The sequence below is a fragment of the Musa acuminata genome, chromosome BXJ1-10 (assembly GCF_036884655.1).
Source record: "Musa acuminata AAA Group cultivar baxijiao chromosome BXJ1-10, Cavendish_Baxijiao_AAA, whole genome shotgun sequence".
NCBI lineage: Eukaryota > Viridiplantae > Streptophyta > Magnoliopsida > Zingiberales > Musaceae > Musa > Musa acuminata.
Genome location: NC_088336.1, coordinates 35,301,190 through 35,323,326, shown reverse-complemented (window position 1 = coordinate 35,323,326; position 22,137 = coordinate 35,301,190). Strand labels below are relative to the sequence as shown.

Genomic DNA, 22,137 nt, shown 5'->3' with positions numbered 1-22,137 from the left:
TACTTTTATTAATATTTTCTTAGACCTTCACACTACTAATTTTAGTAGTCTCAAGCATTCATAGATGTTCATAATTAAGATAATTTTATCTCATTTTATTTTCCTAGGAATATAAAACTATATATATATATATATATATATATATATATTCTACAAAGGATAATGGTGAAGATTAATATTTGATCCTAATAGCTTACTTGTTACAAGCTAGACTATTTTGGTATCTTCAAAAATTTATTAGATGAGATTTTGAACATAGATATACAAGATAAATGCTCATAAATAAAATATTTTTTTCAAGAATCTCCCATATTCTTAACATAGATAATTATAATTTACCTAATATGATGCCAATTTTTTTTTCCTAGTAACCTCTCATGCTCATTATAGGTGGATCAATAATATCCTCTATTAAATTTAATGTGACTAATATTTTTCTTGGTGTGATTTCTGGGCTACACCATAGTGAATATGCATTGCTCATAATTACCATGCGGTGCAAAGCACCGGCAAATTAACACCGTCTGCTCGACGCCAAATGCCAATCCCCGTCCGTCCATTTCATCCCATGTTGTTTTTGGCAACTGCTTTTCGACACCCTTTTCGTTACCTCGTTGCCTACCTACCTCGTAATTCGGGACGAGGCGACGGCTTCAAACGTGGGTCCCACGCAGGTATCTAACCCGCATCCAATCAGAAAGCGGATAGGTGTGACAGGGAGAACTCCGTGAGCTCGGAAGGGGGTGGGGGGGGTGTGGGGAAGCGCTCCCCCCCCGGCGCACCCCCCTCCTCGCCCCCCGCATTTATCCTCACGTGCGTGACTGACGGCTGTAGAAATCGCCTGGGTCTTCGATCGGGCTTCAAAGCGGCGGTGGGCGAACGACCAGAAAAGGAAACAAAGAACACCAAATCGGGGTTAAAGAAAATTCTAATTCCAGACTTCCTCGAAGCGTTGTTACGAGATCGGATCCGTCGATCGATCGAGGAGGGAGGGAGGAAGAGGGGAAGCCCACCGCCCGGGTTCGCATTAATTGATTGGACTCCAAGGGAGGAATTAGTATCCGGTCAAGGGGCTTCGATTCGGAAGCTGCTCGATTCCTCCCCGTTCGCTCGAATTCGTCCCGCTCCACAGATCTTGGATCGGTAGTCGGGGGGTTTTTGATCAAGCAGACCTTCGGGCCTCCTGCTTTCCCCCTTTAATCGCCGCTGCTCGCGGAGTTCGTCCAGCTGCTGCTGCCCCGCGACACACGACGACCGGTGATCGCCGTCCCCGCCTGAGACTCCTTGCTCCTACTCCCTCGTAGGTCAGTTGGGTTTGATTGTTCGTATTAGTTTGTTGATTGAGCTTCATTTTGATCGATGCTGGGGTAGCTAGGGTTTGGGCCAGCGACATGATTGTGTAGTTAATGTCTCTTTGTTGTCTTATTTTGACGGAGAAAAGAGATATTTTGATAAGCCCAGAGATTTTCTGTCATCTTTCATCGTCCGGAAACCTATGATGTCTGTCTTGCTTGCTGCATATGCGTCTGGTCCTCGCGGCAGAGCCAATGCCGTCGGGATTCAATTCTTAAATTAGGGCTTGTTGATTCGTAATTGCTGTTGGTCTTGGTGTCAAAACTCATTCCCTTGTGTTGCGGTTGGTTGTAAAGTTGAAGGGATTATGATCGTAATCCTTGTGTTGGCGTGAGCTCTGAATGCGCCAAAGACGCTTCAGAACTAGAAAGACCTGTGGTGTTTATTATTTAGTCGATTTATTGCTTTTTTGGTTGCGTGTATGTTTTTGAAGCTAAACAACTTGCCTTTTAGCATCCCTTCACTTTGTTTAGTGCATGATCCATGCTGAAATTGGTCATCATGCAGATCAGTTATCAGGAGCTTGATGGCCTGAGCAAAAATGTCTCTAGCAGCCTTCTTTTTTTATCAAACATTGGGAATATTGCATCTTCAGCTAAAAGCCCGTGCTCTTTCGTCCTGTTTAATGGTTGTGTTATGATTGGAACTTGGGTGTTGACATCCAAAAGGGAGGAAAATGAATGCTCATGCTCATTTGACTGGTCAAATCTCCAGTCAGATGTCTACCCAATCAAGCACACAAGTGTCAGGTCCTTCCCAGCAGATTGGAAATTTTATGGCATCCCAGATGCAGGGTCTTGGATCGGGACCCATGGATTCTGAACTTCAGAATGGTCGTGCTACCATGCAGCAGAAAATGTGAGTATTCACTTTGCAACTTAATTATTATGTCTTAAGTTCTCTCTGTCAACTTTGACCTTGCATACTCAGTCATGGTCATCCAATTGTGTTGGTGGCTCAAGGTGATGGATGAAGCCTAGACTAATCCATTTTTTGGCGATGGATTTAGAAGAAAGCACTGACTATTATTCCTCAATGCCTTGTTGTGATATTAGGTTATATTTCTTAAGCAGTGACATTCTAACTTAAGACCAGCCAGTCTTAGCTCAGCTGCTGGTATCCCTTGCCTTGGTTCAAGGTCTTGGGTATTTAAGAACCCATATATTCAATGTTTATCCTGCTATACGCATGTTTTATCTGCTTCAATCCAAGTTTTACATGTTGTGTCTGCTGCAGTAATCTGCTCATCTGCTGTTATCTGCTTCCATCCAAGATTAGAAGCCAATATGGCAAGGTGGCAAGTTGCTAAAACAGGGCCATCGAAAGTAAAATGCTGCCGTTATATTGTAATTAGTGTGGGAATCTCCATAGTTGCCTATATCAATTCAGCATTTTATCTTACCTTTTTATCACCATCATGATCTTATGAAACTGCTGAATCGTGTGTGTGAGCAACATCTTTGGGATCTCAACCACTGAAAAAAAGGGAAAAAGTAAAGAAAAATGAGGGGTGGATGTTGTTTTTATTTTTCTTTGGGAGGGAAGAGAGGAAGAGGGGGTGGGGTGGGGTTGCAAACTGGTACCTTTTTGGTGTCTGACCTAGGTAATTGGCATTAAGTTGGAAGTCTGCTAGTTACAGACCTGTACATTGTCATGATCTTCTAGTGTCAACATATGTGCTATTACTGTAAGATAAATCTCGCTGCCCAGTTGACTTTGTTTCTTGTTCATGCCAATTCCATAATACATTCATATGATAGGATTTTATTATTCATAAGTAGGCATCTGTCTCTTTACATGTTGAATGGCACCATATATTTGTTGCTACATCATACTCACAAAAATCCAAGTAACAATTTGCATGTCATGAACTTTGTAGCAATAAATATATCTAATATTTAATTATAACTAGAAACTGACCTTAGAATCTTATTACTGACTGCTGTAGTTTTTGTTGGTTTCTTGTGATATTACATTGTTATTGATTTATCGTCGATGGTTAATGTAAGAGTCGTGTTACTTGAGACAGAAGCTTCATTTCCATGAATGTTATACTAATTAGTGTAGGAACACTTTCACAAATTGTGCAGACAAGGATGCTATTGATATGCTTTCATAATCAAAACTTTGCATGCATGCATGCATGGATTTGGCTTTGTCTCTCTTGTGAATGTATGCCTTTGTTTGTTTCTCTTTCGTAACTTTTATTTTTAAGGACTTCTATTGGACATGTAATTCCAATTGATGAGATGACGTCCCAATTGTACCTTTAGAAATATAGAATTTCACCACTAGGACAAAACAACAAATATTTTTTCTACTTGTACATTTTGTCCTGGTACACCTTTGTTTCTGGAATCTGCACTTTTCTGTAAAAGTGGTATTTGTGCATTATGTGATTGTCCATACCTTACAGTCTGTGATATGTACTTTAAGTGGTGTTGGTCCTTATGTTGGCAATATTTACATCAAAGTGAAGTGACTAGGGAATAGATTATCATGAAACACAGAAACCTAGTTCTTTATAAGATAACCTAGCATCATATTCTAGTGTATTTATGGCACTAAGGATATTTCCTAATAGTTGTAGGCTTCATTCACTTTGCAAGCTGAAAATGTATGTCCTTATTTTCTTTATTTTCTCTTTTGTCAGTACTGGAAATATGTAACATTTTCTAAGCATTAACATTTGTGCTTCTTGATTTGTTGTGAAAATTTTAATTGCTTGGATGTTTCAGCTACAATATTCTTCAAAGAAAAAATCAAGCGTATTCTGAAGAGTGGGTACGTAGAGTACCAGAGCTTGTTAGGCGTTTGGAAGATCGTATTTTCAGGGAAGCTGCTACAAGGGTAACTACTTTTTACCAATGTTTCTTTTCATTTATGTGAGAACTCTTTTATTCAAATGTTTCATCCTTTATCTTATTTCGATTTAAGTCCAGGGAATTATAGTTTGCTTAAAGTGCTACCGTGAAACTTCAATTCTGGAGTTCTCGTTATGATAAAACACAGTTTTTTGATATAATTGGCTGTTTCTATTCCTCTACTGAAATTTTCACAGTCCATCTAATGCATATGTGTTCCTGTGATCAGGAAGTTTATTTGAATTTAGCTTTGGATCCAGTTGATCATCGTTTGTGCTCCATAATAAAGAATGTTCTCAACAACAGTCGACCCTTGTCACATCATATTACACCTTCCTCTGCTGTTAGCACAATGATTCCAACTCCTGGTATTTCAAATAATGGCAGCACCAATACTGCAGTTTCAGTTCAACTAGAGAACCCTACAGTTACTGCCAGGAATACTGCTGTTGCACCTCAAACTAAAGCAAACATGGCAAACTTACTATCAACTGCAAATGGTCCACCTGATGCTGGAAACAATACCTCCCTCAATGCCTCCGATGGTAAATTTTGGGCATAGTTAGTCTTTGTTTAATATTTAAGGTTTACTGCTGTGGATTGATTGTATGTTTGTTGTAGGAACAGTTTGTAATGGTTACCAGCACCAGTCGGCCAATTTTGGTCTTGGTTCAGGTGGAAGTAATATAATGTCCTCAGTGGCTTCAACCAGCATACCGAGACAATTTAGTCAGATGATACCAACTCCTGGACTTAATAGTCAACAGGCAGCATCTGCAAATTCTGAGTGTTCAAATGGAACTGGATTTTCTAGCACTGAGACTCCTGTGGCTCCACAGTCACTCCAACAAAAGAAATATGCTGTGAGTCAAAACAGCCATATATTCAATAGTCTTGGTGCTCAAATTAATGCTGGAATGAGGTCCAATGTTCTGCACAAGGGTTCCCCTTATGGGTTCTCACATGCACTTGCAAATGGTGCATTGGGATTAATTGGAAACACCATGCAACTAAGTGGGTCTGCAGCATCTGAGGGTGTCCTGACTCCGAATCCTTATGTTAGTTCTCCAAAGCCTTTGCAGCAACATCATCAACCAAGGATGCCAAGTAATCTTTCCTGCTTTAAGCATAAATTAAGATGTTCATGAATATTTTCTTCTCTAATTTTCTGTTCATGTAGTTGATTCCAGTTCACAGATGGTGTTTTTAAGTGGAATATCTTTGTTCGTAGCTTCATACAAATTCACGTTGTCTATCATTAATTTCTAAGTTTTCTATTTGTAACAAACTTAAGAGGATTTAACTTTGTTTTTCTACAGCATCATTATCACAGCAAATATTACCTGTGGTTGATGATGGTAATACAGTGAGAACTACTGATATAACACATTCTGAGACCTTTCATGGACCTGATTCATCCAGCTTATCTGCTATGAATAACATGAATTCTGTTAATTTGCATCACAAGTTAAGAGCAAATGCAGGGTTGCTAAACTACAATGCAAGTTTCAAGTCAACACAACTTCCTCTGAATATAATACCTCAGTTGCTTGATCATTCAGAGAAAATGAATTACCAGTCATCTCAGTCTACGAGGGAACAACTACTGCAATCACAACAGCACATGCAGCAATCGACACAGCAGCCCAATCAAACTTATGCACAGTTTGTTCAGAATCAGCATCTGCTGCCACAGAGACAGCAGCAAAACCAACAAATTGCACTAATGAATGATTCTTTGAGAAAGTCTTCAGCGACTTCACATTTTGGTGAGCAGCTAGTTCCTTCTCATTCTAATGTAACTTGTTCTGAGCCTTTGATTCAGTCAGCAGCTCGACATGTCCAACCTCCAGACTTACAGACTCAATACCAGCAGAATGCTTCTGCCGAAGGTCACGCTAAAAGTGCTCAATTTCTTGGCCATTTGCCCAGCCCTCGAGATTTTCATGTCTCGGTTTCAGAGGGTTCACTGCAATTGTTGCATCCGCACCTGCAGTCTGATGGATTTTCGGAGAACATTGGTCACATATCCAGTGAATTGCAAGAAGATGAACTTCTGCAATTTCAATGGCATCCGCAACCACTAAAGCAAGCACAGATGCCAGAAAAACAATCATGCCAACAACTCCAGGAGGAGCTTAACCAAAGAATAGCAGGGCAAGATGACACTCAGCAACCTAATGTTTCTGCTAGAGAAGTAGATTCTGGACGTGAAGACTCTATAAAGCAACAAGACTATTTGAAACAGATAAGGTGGCTGTTGTTTCTGCATCATGCCCACAGGTGTCCATCAAGAAAGGGACTATGTAGAGAATCCAACTGCTTGAAAGCTCAGGAGTTAATTATGCATATGGATGCCTGCAACAGTGAGCAATGTAGGTTTCCACGCTGTTCCCAATCTAGGAAACTTGTCAGGCATATCCGTAATTGCAAAGTGGCTGATTGTCCAGTGTGCATTCCAGTACGTGATCATATAGCAGCAAATTATAAGGCACATGCTCGTGCTCTGTCAGACACTAGTGTGGTTACTGAAATAAAAACAGATTCTGATGGAATGAGAACAGATACAATTCCTACTGAAGATTCTGGGGACAGGCAGCCTGCATCCAAGCGCATGAAGGTTCAACATATATCTCCTTTTCTTCCTAAGGTTGAAGCTTCTGTGGTCTGTCTGCCTTCAGGGAACCAGCACTGTGATTTCCAGGAGACAGAGGCTTTAGAATGCAAACACAGAACTGTGATGATATCTGCTAATTCTGAGGTTGTTTTGAAGATGGATGAACCTACTGGCTCTGGTCATGAACAAGTACCAGTTTTTGGCAGTGATATCAGTGAAAATAAGAACTTGCCAACCTGTGAAAAAGATCCCAGTGTTTCCAATTCTGTCAACTCTCATGTCAAACAAGAAAATATGGTGGTTGATAAAATGCTGGATCAGTCTACCATAGAAATCAAGCAAGATCCAGGTAACCAAACAACAGATCAAATAACTGGAAATAAATCAGGGAAGCCAAAGATAAAAGGTGTTTCATTGATTGAACTGTTCACTCCGGAACAGATTACGGAGCATATAATGGGTTTGAGGCAATGGGTTGGTCAGGTTAGGTTCTTGACATGCTTAAGATTTTTTTTTTGTGCTTGACATGCTTAAGATTTTTTTTTTGTGTTCCTTCTTCAAATTTTAACTGAAAGACTTTTGAAATTATCAAAACCTACAAAGCATATATATTATATTCCCATTTTTTTTGGGTCCCCTTATGGTAATGACAAGCTTATGTTCTCTTTTATTGTAACTGATTATTGATCTAGATAACTATTCATCCTTTTTTCTTCACTTTTTGTTACTAACCTTATTTTAGTTAACAAGGTTATTTCTACCTGATGTGCCAGCCTTATCACTATGTGATGCTTTAGTAAGGAGCTGCTCTATCTTTGTATTGCTACTGAAATGCCTTAGATCTTCTGAACATTCTGTTCACAATTCCTGGGCTAACAGGGTTTTGATGTGTGTGATATAGTTCACTATCTCAAATAACCTTTTAATTGTCAGTTCAGAAATTGAAGAGGTTGGGCTTAGTGGCTTATATAAAAAACCCGGCCTAGAAGTTCTCTGCCCTGGTCTGGGGAGGCTCAATGTATACAGTCTTACTTTTGCAAGTAGAGAGGTTCATGGCTTGAATCTTGGGCACCCAATGTATTAGTCTTTCATCAAAGTTATTAATATATGATATAATTTATGTTTTCACTAGTCAATCTTTAGATGTGTTTTCTTGTTGGATTATAAGTGCATCTTGAGTGCTTTAAAGATCTTTCATGGCAACTCCATCAAACATCATCTGACATTCAGTTTTCTTAGGTTCCTTAAAAATTTATTCCTGAAGTATCTTGTATATGTTGGATTTGTTATCAAAAGGTGAATGGTTAATTTTGGAATCACTGACTAATAAATTTAAACTTGTTCTTTTTACTTTGAGGCACTTGCATTCTCCCACTCCTTTATTATCTTGGCAAATTTCATCACTTTTGGATCATTTGTTGCACAAGCCAATTCCAACTTATTACAGTGCATATGCTTGAACTGTAGTCGGACAAAGCTCACAACTCTCATCTTTGATAGATGCAGATGTTTTATATGAATCAAGGATTTTAGTTTCATGACATGGGGATTTGCCAATACCATTCTGGAACAATATAATTCTGAAATTGACACAGGCCAATTGACCCAAGCATGTGCCCAAACTAATACCTTTAGAGCAGTGCTATCAAAGGCATTAGGAGCTAAAAAGTGTCAATATTTTAAAATGCCCGAGGCCCTAGGTGCTTGCTTAAGCGAAGCAAGATACTTGTCAAAATAAAAATTATAGAGAATATAATTAAGGATTAAAAATTAACATTAATACTATTCGTAAATTGTTATTAATAAGAATTAACATTATTATTAACAGAACTAACACTCCGGGTGGGTGGTGGAGAGTAAGGGAGGGGGTTGAGAGCAGGGGAATGGGTCTGAAAGTGGAGGAATGGGGGTTGAGGCCGTGCCCCCTCCAACAGTGGGAGGGGGCACGGCTAACGACTTCACAGTAGAGAGGGAGAGAGAGGGTTGCACCACCGGATATTGGGAGAGAGAAGAGGGAGCTGCACCATGAGAAGAGAGAGGCGAGACGGGGGTTGCACTGTTGGAAGAGAGAAGAGCGGGTTTGCACCATTGAGAGAGACGGAGAGAGCGGGAAGAGAGGGGGGGGTTGTGCTGCTGGAAGAGAAAGAGAGGGGGCTACACTGTCAGCTTAGAGAGAGATCGAGAAGGGGGATGCATCTGCAGGAGAGATAGAGAAAAGAGAGGGGGGCTGCACCATCGAGAGAGACCGAGAATATAGGGGAGGGGTTTTTCTTCGCCAGGAGAGAGAGAGAGAGAGAGAGAGAGAGAGAGAGAGAGAGGAACCTGCATTGATGAGAAAGAGAAGAGAGGAGGGTTGCACCGTAGCGAAAGAAAGAAAGAAGAATAGGGTGCTACGTTGGAAGAGAGACAGAGCGAAGGTGGTGAGGGGGGAGACATCTTAGAGAGAGGGAGGTACTGCTGGTTGAAGGGGAGGCATCGCCATGTGTTGTCATCCGCAAGATGGGAGGCATCGCCATGCTATCATTCGCAAGAGAGGGGAGGCATTGTTGTTCTGGGGGAGGGGAGCTACTTGTGCGCGAATGTCGATTGTGAGTCACTGGTTACTTTGCATGCAACAAGGCGGAGAGGGATGAGAATTAGGGTTCGTTAGACACCGGGGGAGGTGTTTTTATATTTTTATTAAAAGATTTGATCAAACCAAGTGGCTTGAACCAAAATATTATAAAATCTTTTAATGATTTGATCAAACCAATTGACTCAAGCTAGGATCTGATCAAATCTGGGAATTTGATTAGCTGCGCCAGGCAACCAAGGCACTCACCAATGTTATATTGAGGCGCTCAAGCCTTGCCTCGTTCGGGCGCCTAGGTGGGCACATGAGTGCCTATTAGCATCCCTGTTTTCTGGTGCAGTATGTGTCACTCTGGTGACATGTACTACATCAGTTCTTGAGGTATTATAACTATTCTGTACGAAATACTCCGATGAAAGCACTAGAAAAAAATATTCATATAGGATCAAGATACTTGCACCAGCCTTCAGTATGTCAATTTTTTTTACCATAAATATGGAAATATGACAGTGGCTGAACTTGATAATAGTGACCATACGTTAATAGGTCATCTGGTAAGCCCATTAATGATACTTTATTATTCTTGTGCAAAGAATGACTGATGTATTTTTCTCATGTATTTGGTGATTATGCATGTCATTCATATTTTGGTTCTATAGTCATTTTAGACAAGTCAGTAGATTGTGTGCAACCTGCAGATCCAACTGATATTTAAAGTCTGTTAACATAATTGAAAGGCATTTTGTCTACACATGAAATAATGTTTATTTAAATATCAGGTTGTAATATACATGATAACTTTTTCAAGTGACTTCTATACAGGCTGTATTTCAAACTAAAATTATATTTTTACTAAGTATAAAAAAGAATCGTGTCAAAATTCTTGATGAAACTGTAGAGTGGCAGCTAGTTCTTTTTAGCATTTTTTCAATAGAATTCAGGTTTCACAAGGATGCTTCTAATGTTTTTTGTGTCTGTAATGTTTTTTATCAACATTATATAAGCTGATGTAGTATATAATACCATATTTCTAACTATTGTCCAATTTCGGTTCCCCTTATTTTTCTATCTTCATCCAGTTTTTAGATTCAAAAATTTCTACAAATGAAGAAAAGAAAATGAAAGGAAAAGATGATATAAGAATGCAGACTTTTACAACCAAAATAAGGGTTTCTAAAAGGTTAGGGAAGTTCTGTGGCGAGGTTACTGCTTATCCATCTTTTTGCACATCATAACTAGCCATTTAAAGGTGTAATTCCTTTGTGTTTCTGAAATTGTCCATATGCCACATGGCATTTGTATTGGATAATTCATTTCCTGGGGATTATGTATGTAAGGTTGAGTCAGCCTGACTTAAATGATAATTCATTTATTGGAGTAGAGAATTGCAATCATTATGGAACTAATGTGGTTGAAATCAGAAGTTTAACAGTACTTCCTAAACTTCCTGTTTCATCACTCACTGTCTAAATTGTGATCCCTTCCCAATCTCTCATTCTCCACTTTTCTACATTTTATGGCTGTCTTATGGAAGTTCTTGCAGGCATAAATACAAAGGTATTCTGGTCAATGCTTATAGAAATTGCTAGTTGAGCAACTTCCATGCGGATTATAGTTAACCACATCTGGAATTGTTAGCACTATTTCAATCAGACAAATAATCAGTATTGTCTTTTTATGTTTTTACAGAGCAAGGCTAAAGCTGAGAAGAATCAAGCAAGGGAACGTTCGATGACTGAAAACTCATGCCAGCTTTGTGCAGTGGAAAAGCTAACTTTTGAACCCCCTCCAATATATTGTTCTCCATGTGGTGCCCGAATAAAACGAAATGCATTCTATTATACAATTGGAAGCAGTGAAACCCGTCATTACTTCTGTATCCCATGCTATAATGAGGCTCGAGGTGAAACTATAGAAGCTGAAGGATCTACATTTTTAAAGACAAAGCTTGAAAAGAAAAGAAATGATGAGGAAACTGAAGAATGGGTGTGTTTCTTCTTTGTGTTATCTTGATTTCTCTTTTTTTCTTTTGAGTTTTAGAGCCTATTGTGCATAATGCTCAAACATATGCCATCCACATTCTATTTCAGTGGGTGCAATGTGATAAATGTGAAGTTTGGCAACATCAAGTATGTGCTCTTTTTAATGGTCGAAGAAATGATGGAGAAGCAGAATTCACTTGCCCTAATTGTTGTGTTAAGGAGATAGAAAGAGGTGAGCGCAAGCCTTTGCCTCAGAGTGCTGTTCTTGGTGCAAAAGATTTGCCAAAAACTATTCTCAGTGATCACATAGAACGACGACTTTTTAGACGGCTTAAGCAAGAGAGGCAAGAGAGATCCAGGCATCTCGGGAAAAATTTTGATGAGGTGAGTGAGATATTTGTTTTGCATTTCCGTTTCAATTCTACAAATTTCTGTTTGATCTAAACTTCTGAGGAGCATGAAAGATATATATTCAAGGAACTACAACTGAAAACTTCGTTAATACTTATGCCGGTGTTCAACTTATAAATGGTCCAAAGTAACAACCTCCATTTATTTAGACTTCTGTGGCATTATTAATTGATAAATTTGTTTGTAGCAGTTGAGTTACATTTGGCCAGTGGCCAGGTTCCTTTTCTCTTCTGTTACGATTGCATCTTTTCTTCTATTAATCCTTCCTTTATTTCTGATGGGATTTCAATGTTTAATGTCAGATATAATTGGCAGATATAGCTCATGTCCTATTTTCCAGGTAGATAAAGCAAGTAATTACTCTGATTGAACCTTAAGATATTCTGGACCTGTAGTTCAACATTTCAGAGACCATCTATTATAAGTCTGCTTTTTTGTGTTAAAGCTTCTGGTGAAGCCATCATATTCTATCATGATAAGTCTGATTTCTGATATCCATACCATGTTCTTTCTTTGCCTACTGTCCATCCACAGACAAACCACTACTCTATAATAGTTTCTTTTTTACACATGCAATGCACATTGGCTAAAATCTTCACTGGAATTTTCATTTGTTCCTGTCATACATTATATATGAGCAGAATAAAAGGTCAGCAGTGTGACCGGAGTGTTTTTTGGTTTACCTTTTACCTTGTTAAACTCTTTGCTAATCAACTTGACAAGGCATGAATTAGGAATCTAGATAAAATGATGATATCTTATTTTATTTAGACTTAAATCAGAGTTATATCTGATATATACTAGTAAAAACTAAGTCTATCTAAACTATCAACTGGTTATGTAAAATAAAATCAACACCAAGACATTAGATAACACTTGTCAAAGAACATTGAAAAGACACTCCAAATATAATCATATATGGAAGGCCTAACTAACTGGTGTTTGAACAAGGACCCATCCTAGACCTAAGCTATGCATGCCCATCCTACAAATACTGTCCACAGGACTGCATAGTCTAGGGGGTTTAACTCATGCAAACGTACCCATGTATGCTGAAAATATTGTTTCCATCAGAACCCATTAAATAGTCTTACCATGGACCAAGACCCAATCAATATTATCTGGTGTTGCAGACTCTGTTGGTCTTATTAAGTCTTTTGTACCCATTTCTTAAATCTGAAAATATTGACAGTTTGACTTGTTGACATGCCAAGCTATTAACTATGAAGAGAGCTGCCTCCAGTTTGACACTAATCCTTGGCCTACATGTTTCTGGATCAATTGGCTAATCTTTGAGTTTTATTTCACCTTTTTTGTCAGATACAGAAATCATGATTTTCCTTCCCTTATATAACTGAGTATTTTCAGGTGTCACATTTGAGTGATTCATGAGCTACTTCATACAAGCATATATCATTATATTTCTGTAGGTTCAGTTTTTTACAACGAGGATGATGGATTTCCTAAATATGCTCATGGTTTTAGTGTTTATTTGAACTAAATATTACCCATGTTAGGAGAGTTTTTCCCAGATGATTTACTCTTATCCTAAGATCTAAGAGCAAATTTAGTATTTGGTTCTTGGAAAAAAAGGATTTAAATATTGGTCCAATACTAGTTTTGGTAGTTTATCAGTCTGGTATACTGCTGGTGTTTAGGGCAGGACAGCAATATAAAATAATTCAAAATTCAAAATGAACTGATATGTGCTGCTATTGAGCTATATGTTTTAATATGGTACCTAATCAGACTGGTAAACATGAGTTGATTATGGGTTCTATTGGCTTTTAAAACTTTGATATGAACTTCTCGTTTTTAGCCTTGTCATTATGTTTCATGTACATTCCTGTTAAGTGATAAGAAAGAAATTCTTTTCGTGCTTTCCTCTCCTTTTAATATTGTTTTTTTCTCTTACTGAAGATGGTTAATTCTTATTCATTGTAGTTGAAAATTCTAAATTATTACTTCTTTTCCATATTTCAGGTACCAGGGGCTGAAGGGCTTGTAGTCAGAGTAGTATCATCTGTTGACAAAAAATTGGAAGTAAAGCAGCGGTTTCTAGAGATATTTCAGGAGGAAAATTACCCTAAAGAGTTTCCTTACAAGTCCAAGGTACAAAAGTTTCATACTTGATAAGCCACTGAAATTTATGCTTCTTGTTGTCCTATGCTGAAGAAAAAGTTTCACCATACATCATAAAATATATCAAAAGGTAGCTCAAGTCTATGATGAAATTGGTGTATTTAACCTAAAATATGCTTTTTCCAGGCTGTATTGTTGTTTCAGAAGATAGAAGGGGTAGAAGTATGCCTATTTGGGATGTATGTTCAAGAATTTGGTTCTGAATGCTCTTTCCCCAACCAGCGGCGTGTCTATCTCTCATATTTAGATTCTGTAAAGTACTTCAGGCCTGAGATCAAAACAGTGACTGGGGAAGCTTTACGTACTTTTGTTTATCATGAAATTCTGGTACTTTGACCTTATTATCTTTCTATCTTTTATGTTCTAAATATTATTCAGAATAATTTGTTTCAGTCCTTTATTGATGATCACACGCTTTTTCTACAAAAACAATAATGGCATGAAATACTTCAGGTCTTCTTTGTTTCAACCTATGAGCGATAACTTGTTTTTATTTATATGTTTCAGATTGGATATCTTGAATATTGCAAGAAACGGGGGTTCACCAGCTGTTATATTTGGGCCTGTCCTCCTTTGAGGGGCGAAGACTACATACTGTATTGCCATCCTGAAATTCAGAAGACCCCAAAATCTGACAAACTCAGGGAGTGGTAAAGCTTGAAGGCTTTCATGTCGTTTCTTTTTCCCTTTCGCTATTGTTATTGGTTGCATTTGCATTATTTGTTTTTCACCTTTACCAGGTACTTAACTATGCTTCGAAAAGCTGCCAAGGAGAATATTGTTGTTGACCTGACTAACTTATATGATCATTTCTTTATAACTATGGGGGAGTGCAAGGCTAAAGTAACTGCAGCTCGTTTGCCCTACTTCGATGGAGATTATTGGCCTGGTGCAGCTGAGGATATGATTTACCAGCTTCGCCAAGAGGAAGATGGTAAAAAACAACTGAAGAGGGGAAAAACCAAAATGACTATTACAAAAAGAGCTTTAAAAGCTGCCGGTCAAACTGATCTTTCCGGAAATGCCTCTAAGGATGCTTTGTTGATGCAAAAGGTATTTTTCTTCTACTCAGGCCTTCCATCATTTCGTAACTGAGGATTTCATGTTCATATCATCGTCTTACGATCATCTTATAAAATCCTGGTTGGGTTTTCGATCATGAATCTTGCTTGTTTCTTATTTACATAATTATTTTCAGAATTTTCTGTTGAAGTTATCATGTCCAGTAATCTAAATATTATTCTGCATTTTTTTTCTTCTTACACAGCTTGGTGAAACCATCTGCCCTATGAAGGAAGATTTTATTATGGTCCATTTGCAGCATGCTTGCACACATTGTTGCATACTTATGGTATCCGGAACGCGATGGGTTTGCAACCAGTGCAAAAACTTTCAACTTTGTGATAAGTAAGTATTATTCTCCAAGGCTGCACTTTTATATTTTTGGACTAATTAATATATCATCAAAACAAAAGGAGAAAAAAAAGCATAAAGTGATTGCCTTACTTCATAGAGGTAGTAGCAATTTATGAAATATAGGTGATAATAGGGGGTTTCACATAAATTCTCCTATGTCTAATATGGATTAGCAATCTCCATATTAGTTACTGCAAGTACTGTATGACTGTTATGGTCATCTGTTGCCGGTTGGTATGCTAACATCATGAATGCCATTTTATACTAAAATTTTCAATTGAAAACATAAAATGCTTGACAAATTGGAATTTTGTTACAGAACTATTGAATCTTTCTATGAATGGCACTTTTCAATGCTAGTATTGAATCTTTATTCATGTTCTTTTCCTCAATACATGTGTAGGGTTTTTTCTTCTTTCTGGCAACATAAGGGGCAGTGTTTATGAGGGCTCTTGTTACTTTTTTTTACTTCATGTCTCATCTCTTGAATCATTGGCTAATTTTTAAATCTCTACAGGAAAGAAAAGGTTGAGTCAACAGGTAAACAAATGAGTTAAACAGCACCTAAACAGTTATAGGAATTGTGTTCTTGCAACTGTTATACTATTTATTGAATAATCTGGTTCTAATTAGAAAATGATACTCATCTTCTTGGTACTTATTCTAGAGTTGATTGCTTGTTAGTCATGATCATTTCATTTCCTTGGAAAGAGAATTATACTTTCCTCTTCTGTCCTTCACCTAATAGCTTATGATAGGCTAGCAGTTTTGAAAATTATAGATTTGAAATTAAGTTAATCTATCAAACATCATTATGCCTAATTAATGCTCCTAATTTTGTATGGTGTTGCTGTTCCTTAAAATAAGGTCTGTGGTTATCTTTTAGAAGCCATTTTACTGCCATTAGGCTTTTCATCCAGACCTAACGACACTTACGGTTGTATCATATTTTCAGTGACTCTTAATATGCTCGTGGTTGAGTTGGTAATCCTTCAATTTGTAATCTGATTGATACTTTCAAACTGCTGGAGACTTCAAAATTGACCTAAATAACTTATATCCTCTCAGTAGCGTGCAGCCAAGTGCATGAGGCTCCTGCACCAGTATGAGGCCTAGGGATGTAAAAGTCTGCCTGTCCTTCTAAAGTTCTTTTGCTGCCCTCGTCTTCTCTTAAAAGCAACCTCTTTTGAAGTGAATTTCTTAGCTCTTGTAATTAATGCCTCTTTATATTCTCATTCAGATAGTTTGCTGTTGATAGTCCAACATTGAATCAGACTCTACCAAACTGTTGGAAATTACAAAATTAGCTAAATGAGTTATTTCCTTCCAGGTGGGATGTTATGTGAACTAGGTTTCTGCCAATCTGGGATCCGGGTAGGATAAGATCTGCATCATCAAGTTTTCAGGTTCCATTAGCTATTGGAAGATTTATGTTACCATTAGAGAACAATGGAGACTAATAGCTTCCAAGTGAAAATTATTTAATTCAATTTACTTTGGGACTACAGATAGCTTGGTTTAGATTGTCTGAAATTCCATTGTACAGAGGTAGTTAAAGAATGCCTATCTTGAGTACGGGTTAAGACTGATTTTGTACTACAAACTACAAAGTCTTGCCAAATACTTCCATTTTTTGTTGGTGTTAAAGAGGATTGTACATATTGGCTTGTGATTCTCTTTTGAGTTATATGTGTGCGATAGATATCATGGCCAGTGGATGCAGTGAGAAAAGTTAGAAAGGAGATTTTTGTTTGCCACCCTTTCCCTAAGAAAGAGCCTTATCTGGAACACCATGAGGACATTTTAGAATTTATTTCTATGAAGACTGTTAAGCAGGGCAGAAAAAAGTTGTATGCATTGTTCAAAGAAGTTAGTTGTTCAAGTTTCCTTGGCCCAGTATCTTTTTCTTTTCCTCTATTGATTTTCACTTGCTTAATATACCATTCTCTACGTGTTGCTTCTGGGTTTTGTTCCAATGCTTGGAAAATAATCATTCATATAGTCAGTTATTGGTGGATACTTTATGGTGTAATGAGTAATGAGATCTCATACATCACATAATCTTTTCAACCTTGAGAATGGTATTGAAGGTCCATATGATTTTTTTTTACTATTGATAAAGGATATATGATTTCGTAATAGCATGAGAAGAAACTGTTTCATTTGCTGAAGAAAGGATAAAAGAAAATGAAAAAAGAAATTGAGAAAATGAAGTCTATTTAGCAAGCAGTTTTTTACATTAATGTGAGTATAATTTTACAAAATTAGAGTGGTTAAAACAAATGATACTCATAAAATTTAATGGTATCAGATTGAAGTTTTTCAGCCATTACTTTGAACTATTTTATTAGTAGTCTCCCCATAGTGGTAACAAGTTGCTCTGAATGAACTTGTTATGGATTGAAGTTGCTCGTTCATATGTAGTTCTAAAAAAGGAGCTGAAAATATTGGAGTCTGGAATTGATTTGTTTCTATTGGCTTGTAGGTGTCATGAAGCAGAACAAAGTGTTGATGAAAGGGATAGGCATCCTACTAATAGCAGGGAAAAGCATATGCTATATCCAGTAAGTTATCCTAACAAAATTCATTCTGAGTGATTTCAAAATATTATCTTCTTATGGTTGTGTGTGCATTTCCATAAAAATATATATGCTTGTGGATGAGTTTGCATGATTGTGTTTTTTTGTTTATTTTACCACAGACTTTGATTGCTAACGCATGTACCCTGTAGGTTGAAAATAATGATGTCCCTCATGATACAAAGGACAAAGATGATATCCTAGAAAGTGAATTTTTTGACACCAGGCAGGCATTTCTGAGTCTTTGTCAGGGAAATCATTATCAATATGATACTCTACGTCGTGCCAAGCATTCATCGATGATGGTCTTATACCACCTCCATAATCCTACTGCCCCTGCATTTGTAACCACATGCAATGTCTGCCATCATGATATTGAAGCTGGTCAGGGCTGGCGTTGTGAAACTTGTCCTGATTTTGATGTGTGCAATGCTTGTTATCAGAAAGGTGGTATTGATCATCCTCATATGTTGACCAATCATCCATCAACAGCTGATCGTGATGCACAAAATAAAGAAGCTCGGGCAAAACGAGTCTTACAGGTAACTTCGTTGATTAAAAATCTGTACCTGATTTAGGTGTTGACTCCTCAAGCATGTTATCATGTTTAATTCATAGTCATTGTTATGCTCTTATTTCTTTTTCTTTTGGAGATGAATTTTTTCAGACATTATTTTATTATGTTGCTTTTTTAGAACAGTTTTGTGGCAGAATTCAGAGCCTGAATTAGTTTTTTTTGTTGATAAAAGATTTAGTTATATACTAAGTCTGATAATGTGCAAATTTGCATGATGAGGAATTGCCATTAGTTTTAGTTGCATTATTGCTTCTTTTATATACTCTGGCAGAAGTGCATATGCAACATAACTTATGCTACTTAAGAATTATAGGCTGCATATTCTTTTATGTAAATCATAAGAACTAATGAAACTCTATCCTTTAAAGACATTCAAATGGAAAGCAATTATTAGACAATAATATTACAATTGTTGGCCTAAATCTTGCAGATCACTAGTCACCAGTGGAAAATCTAATCTGGAACTAATTTACCTAATGTAGCTTGTTTTTATAATTAGGCGAGTTGTGTCTATAATTCTCTAATGCCAAGTTTTTTTTTCCTTTTAAATATGTTGATAAAAAATTCATTTGTCTGAATATATTAGATCTAAATATGACCAGCTTATCCCTGTTAGGAACAGAACAGAATAAGAATTCTTATTATTTCTATGCAACTGCAACATAACATCATCCACAATGAGGAAAGAGTTTGTCGATGCACCTGAAAATAATTGTGAGAAATAAATTGTTAAATAAACTCACAATGCCAATTGAGACATGGCTCTTCCTGTGAGATTCTTTCAAAGGAGCTTTTCATGGTAAAAATTATTTTTAAACATGTACAAATCCATTTACGATACTCCTGTGTTAATAAATGAGTCATGTCTTAACAAAAAAAGGTCTTTGATTCAGTGTGGTTGCAAGGAGGTTTTTGGTATATATATATATATATATATATATATATATGTATTTACCTGCACACTGTAAACAAAATGTGTGAAAAAAATTTATTTCATTATAATGAATCATACATATGCAGTTGCACAACTTCTCAGGTAATGTAGGACTCATAAGTAGTCTATTTTGCCATCCTAATTTTGGTTCATCCTCGGAACTCAAAAGCCATCAATGCATTAGCTTGCCTATTTGACACTGCACTTGTAAAAGAAATTAGCCTAGGAATTAAGAGATCATGTTTGTGTCGCTATTTAAGTAGTTTAATCTGCCATAAATAGCACGATCAAACAGAGTTGTAAATAAGCATTGATGGGCCCCACAAATGTTCCTTGCTTTCTGTATATTCATTCATTGGAGAAATTATATAATTTGTAATATCTTTTAGGAGCATTCTGAGCACTTGTTAGATTCTTTCATCATCATTACAGACCTTTAATTTAGTATATAATACTATAATTGTATCCATGTGCGATATTCATATACATAATTTCATGATCCAATATTTGCACATTAGTAACCACATTTTGTGTACGCGCATGTACAAATAGACTTTGTTTCTGAAAGAGGTAGTTTCTTTCATATTTGTTTCTAAAGACATCACGATCCACATATCTGCTTCCCTTTATAAGTTATGATTACCCTGTAATAAAAATCAGATCATGTTGGCAAGGTATTTTCTTGGAATCTAAAGGCCACTTGTACTATTAATGTTGGCCAAATTCTTAGCAAAGTTAGTGGTCTGTTAGTTGCTGCTTTAACTTGTTCGCTAGTCTGGGTCGATAGTTTTTTTTCCATATATTTTGCTTCTAGTGATGCTAATGTTGTTGGTGCATCATGTGATATGCTTATCAGGGTCTGCAGTACCGAATTGTACCGCCTGATACGGGCGGTACGTACTGGTCCGACCAGTTGCCGGTACGCGGACCGTTTGTTACCGGTCCGAGTGCACTGTAGCACTGTAACAATCTACTGTAGCACTGTAGCAGTACTATAGTACTCGGCACACCTGGGTGTATCGCTCGGTGTACCGTACCATACCGGTACCGAGCCCAGGTCAAAATACTGGTACAGTATGGTATTGCGAACCTTGATGCTTATAATTCCTTATATTAACCCAAAAAAAAAATCTTGCAATTTTTTAAAAGCTAAATTTTAGGTTCTCAGGTGTTGGTGCAAAAGATTATGAACAAAATAAAATATCACTTAAAATGCAATTGATTTTGCTGCTTTGACATCAAATCTTTTGGTATAATATTAGATCTAACACTGGGCTTAAACTATTTATTAAGTTCTCTGTTGTTTTGTTCAAGTCTAAAATGTTTTGCACTATTCGGCAAATATAATTTTTCGCTATTATGTGCTCACTCAATTTCTTATATTCTGCAGCTTCGGAAAATGCTAGATCTATTGGTCCATGCTTCACAGTGTCGCTCTCCTCAGTGCCAGTATCCTAACTGCCGTAAAGTTAAAGGCCTTTTCCGCCATGGTATACAATGCAGGACGCGTGCATCAGGAGGATGTGTTCTGTGTAAGAAGATATGGTATCTCCTCCAAATACATTCCCGTGCTTGTAAAGAATCAGAGTGCAGTGTACCACGATGCAGGTGTTTTGTTTACTCCGTAAATGTTGTGCTTATTGATTTCTTTATGATTGTTTTGCCATATTGCCATAAATGGCGGATTAACCTTGTTTGGTTTTTTGTTTGTCCAGAGATCTGAAAGAACACTTGAGGAGATTGCAGCAGCAATCTGATTCCCGGCGGAGGGCTGCAGTGATGGAGATGATGAGACAGCGTGCTGCTGAGGTTGCTGCAGATACCGGATAACAAACCAAACCGTGACAATGTTATTTATTAGCCAAGGGAAAAAAACAGGAGATTGTACCCTCCATGCCACAAGTGCACGCCATTCAAGTACGCAGCCAGTGGTCGTTAGCAGATCCTTATAAGGCTTCTTCTACAAATCAATGGTTGGACATGCAATGGAACATGAACGTCCGACTTCCACATGGTGTCGATAACCAAATCCCGCTGACCTGCTGAGTTATCCATCGATACGAACCAGCTGGAGGTGGTGGTTCTCTTTGTCATGCAGTGGTTCATCATCCATGGATGGTGGTTGTATCATCTATGTTATGTAATTCATCAATTCTTAGTTTCCTAATCAGTTTTATTTCCCTTTTTTATTTGTGTTCCAACTTGGAAGGGTTAGGGAGGAATGGGGTTGGACCGGCTATTGCGCTTGTTTAGCCCTTGTCCATTTTGTAGAATATGTTTATTGCTACGTGACACACTTCAAATAAGTAGGAAGCTCTCTGTCCTCTCTTTTACAGTGTTGTCCAGAAAAATTCATGCACTGTCATTCATTCATTCATTCATATATATATATATATATATATATATATATATATATATATATATATATATATATATATATATATTCTCTCACTTGTGGATGCACATTCAAAGGTGAAACAGTAAATAAAGAGACGTACTGCGAGATTGCATGTCCGAAAGTTCACCCACTTTTAATCGGTGTGATTCTGACTATATTCGATGTGGATGTGGTGGCAATAGGTCATCAGTTTCATCAATTGTCACAATCTAACCCCGATGGAATAATTAAATTATTAATTTTATCGAATTTAATTATTAGCTTAAAAAAATTGAAGTCAAAAGAAAGTATT

The 22,137-nt window shown here is 37.3% G+C and overlaps 1 protein-coding gene across 2 annotated transcripts; it reads left to right on the top strand.

The window, feature by feature from the left end:
* The first annotated feature begins 820 nt into the window (after positions 1–820).
* On the top strand, positions 821–21,780 carry LOC103969702 (probable histone acetyltransferase HAC-like 1). Of its 2 annotated transcripts, none has more exons than XM_009383332.3 (17): positions 821–1,304; positions 1,861–2,211; positions 4,092–4,203; positions 4,447–4,762; positions 4,845–5,324; positions 5,537–7,317; positions 11,096–11,392; positions 11,497–11,772; positions 13,783–13,911; positions 14,068–14,268; positions 14,449–14,591; positions 14,682–14,994; positions 15,209–15,348; positions 17,843–17,921; positions 18,089–18,478; positions 20,838–21,055; positions 21,163–21,780. In XM_009383332.3, the coding sequence occupies exons 2-17, from the start codon at positions 2,030–2,032 to the stop codon at positions 21,275–21,277; spliced, it is 5,172 nt and encodes a 1,723-aa protein (XP_009381607.2). In that variant the 5' UTR covers positions 821–1,304; positions 1,861–2,029; the 3' UTR covers positions 21,278–21,780. The 2 variants fall into 2 exon arrangements, with proteins under 2 accessions (XP_009381607.2, XP_009381606.2); XM_009383331.3 differs by having other exon boundaries at positions 4,839–5,324.
* Positions 21,781–22,137: the final 357 nt, after the last annotated feature.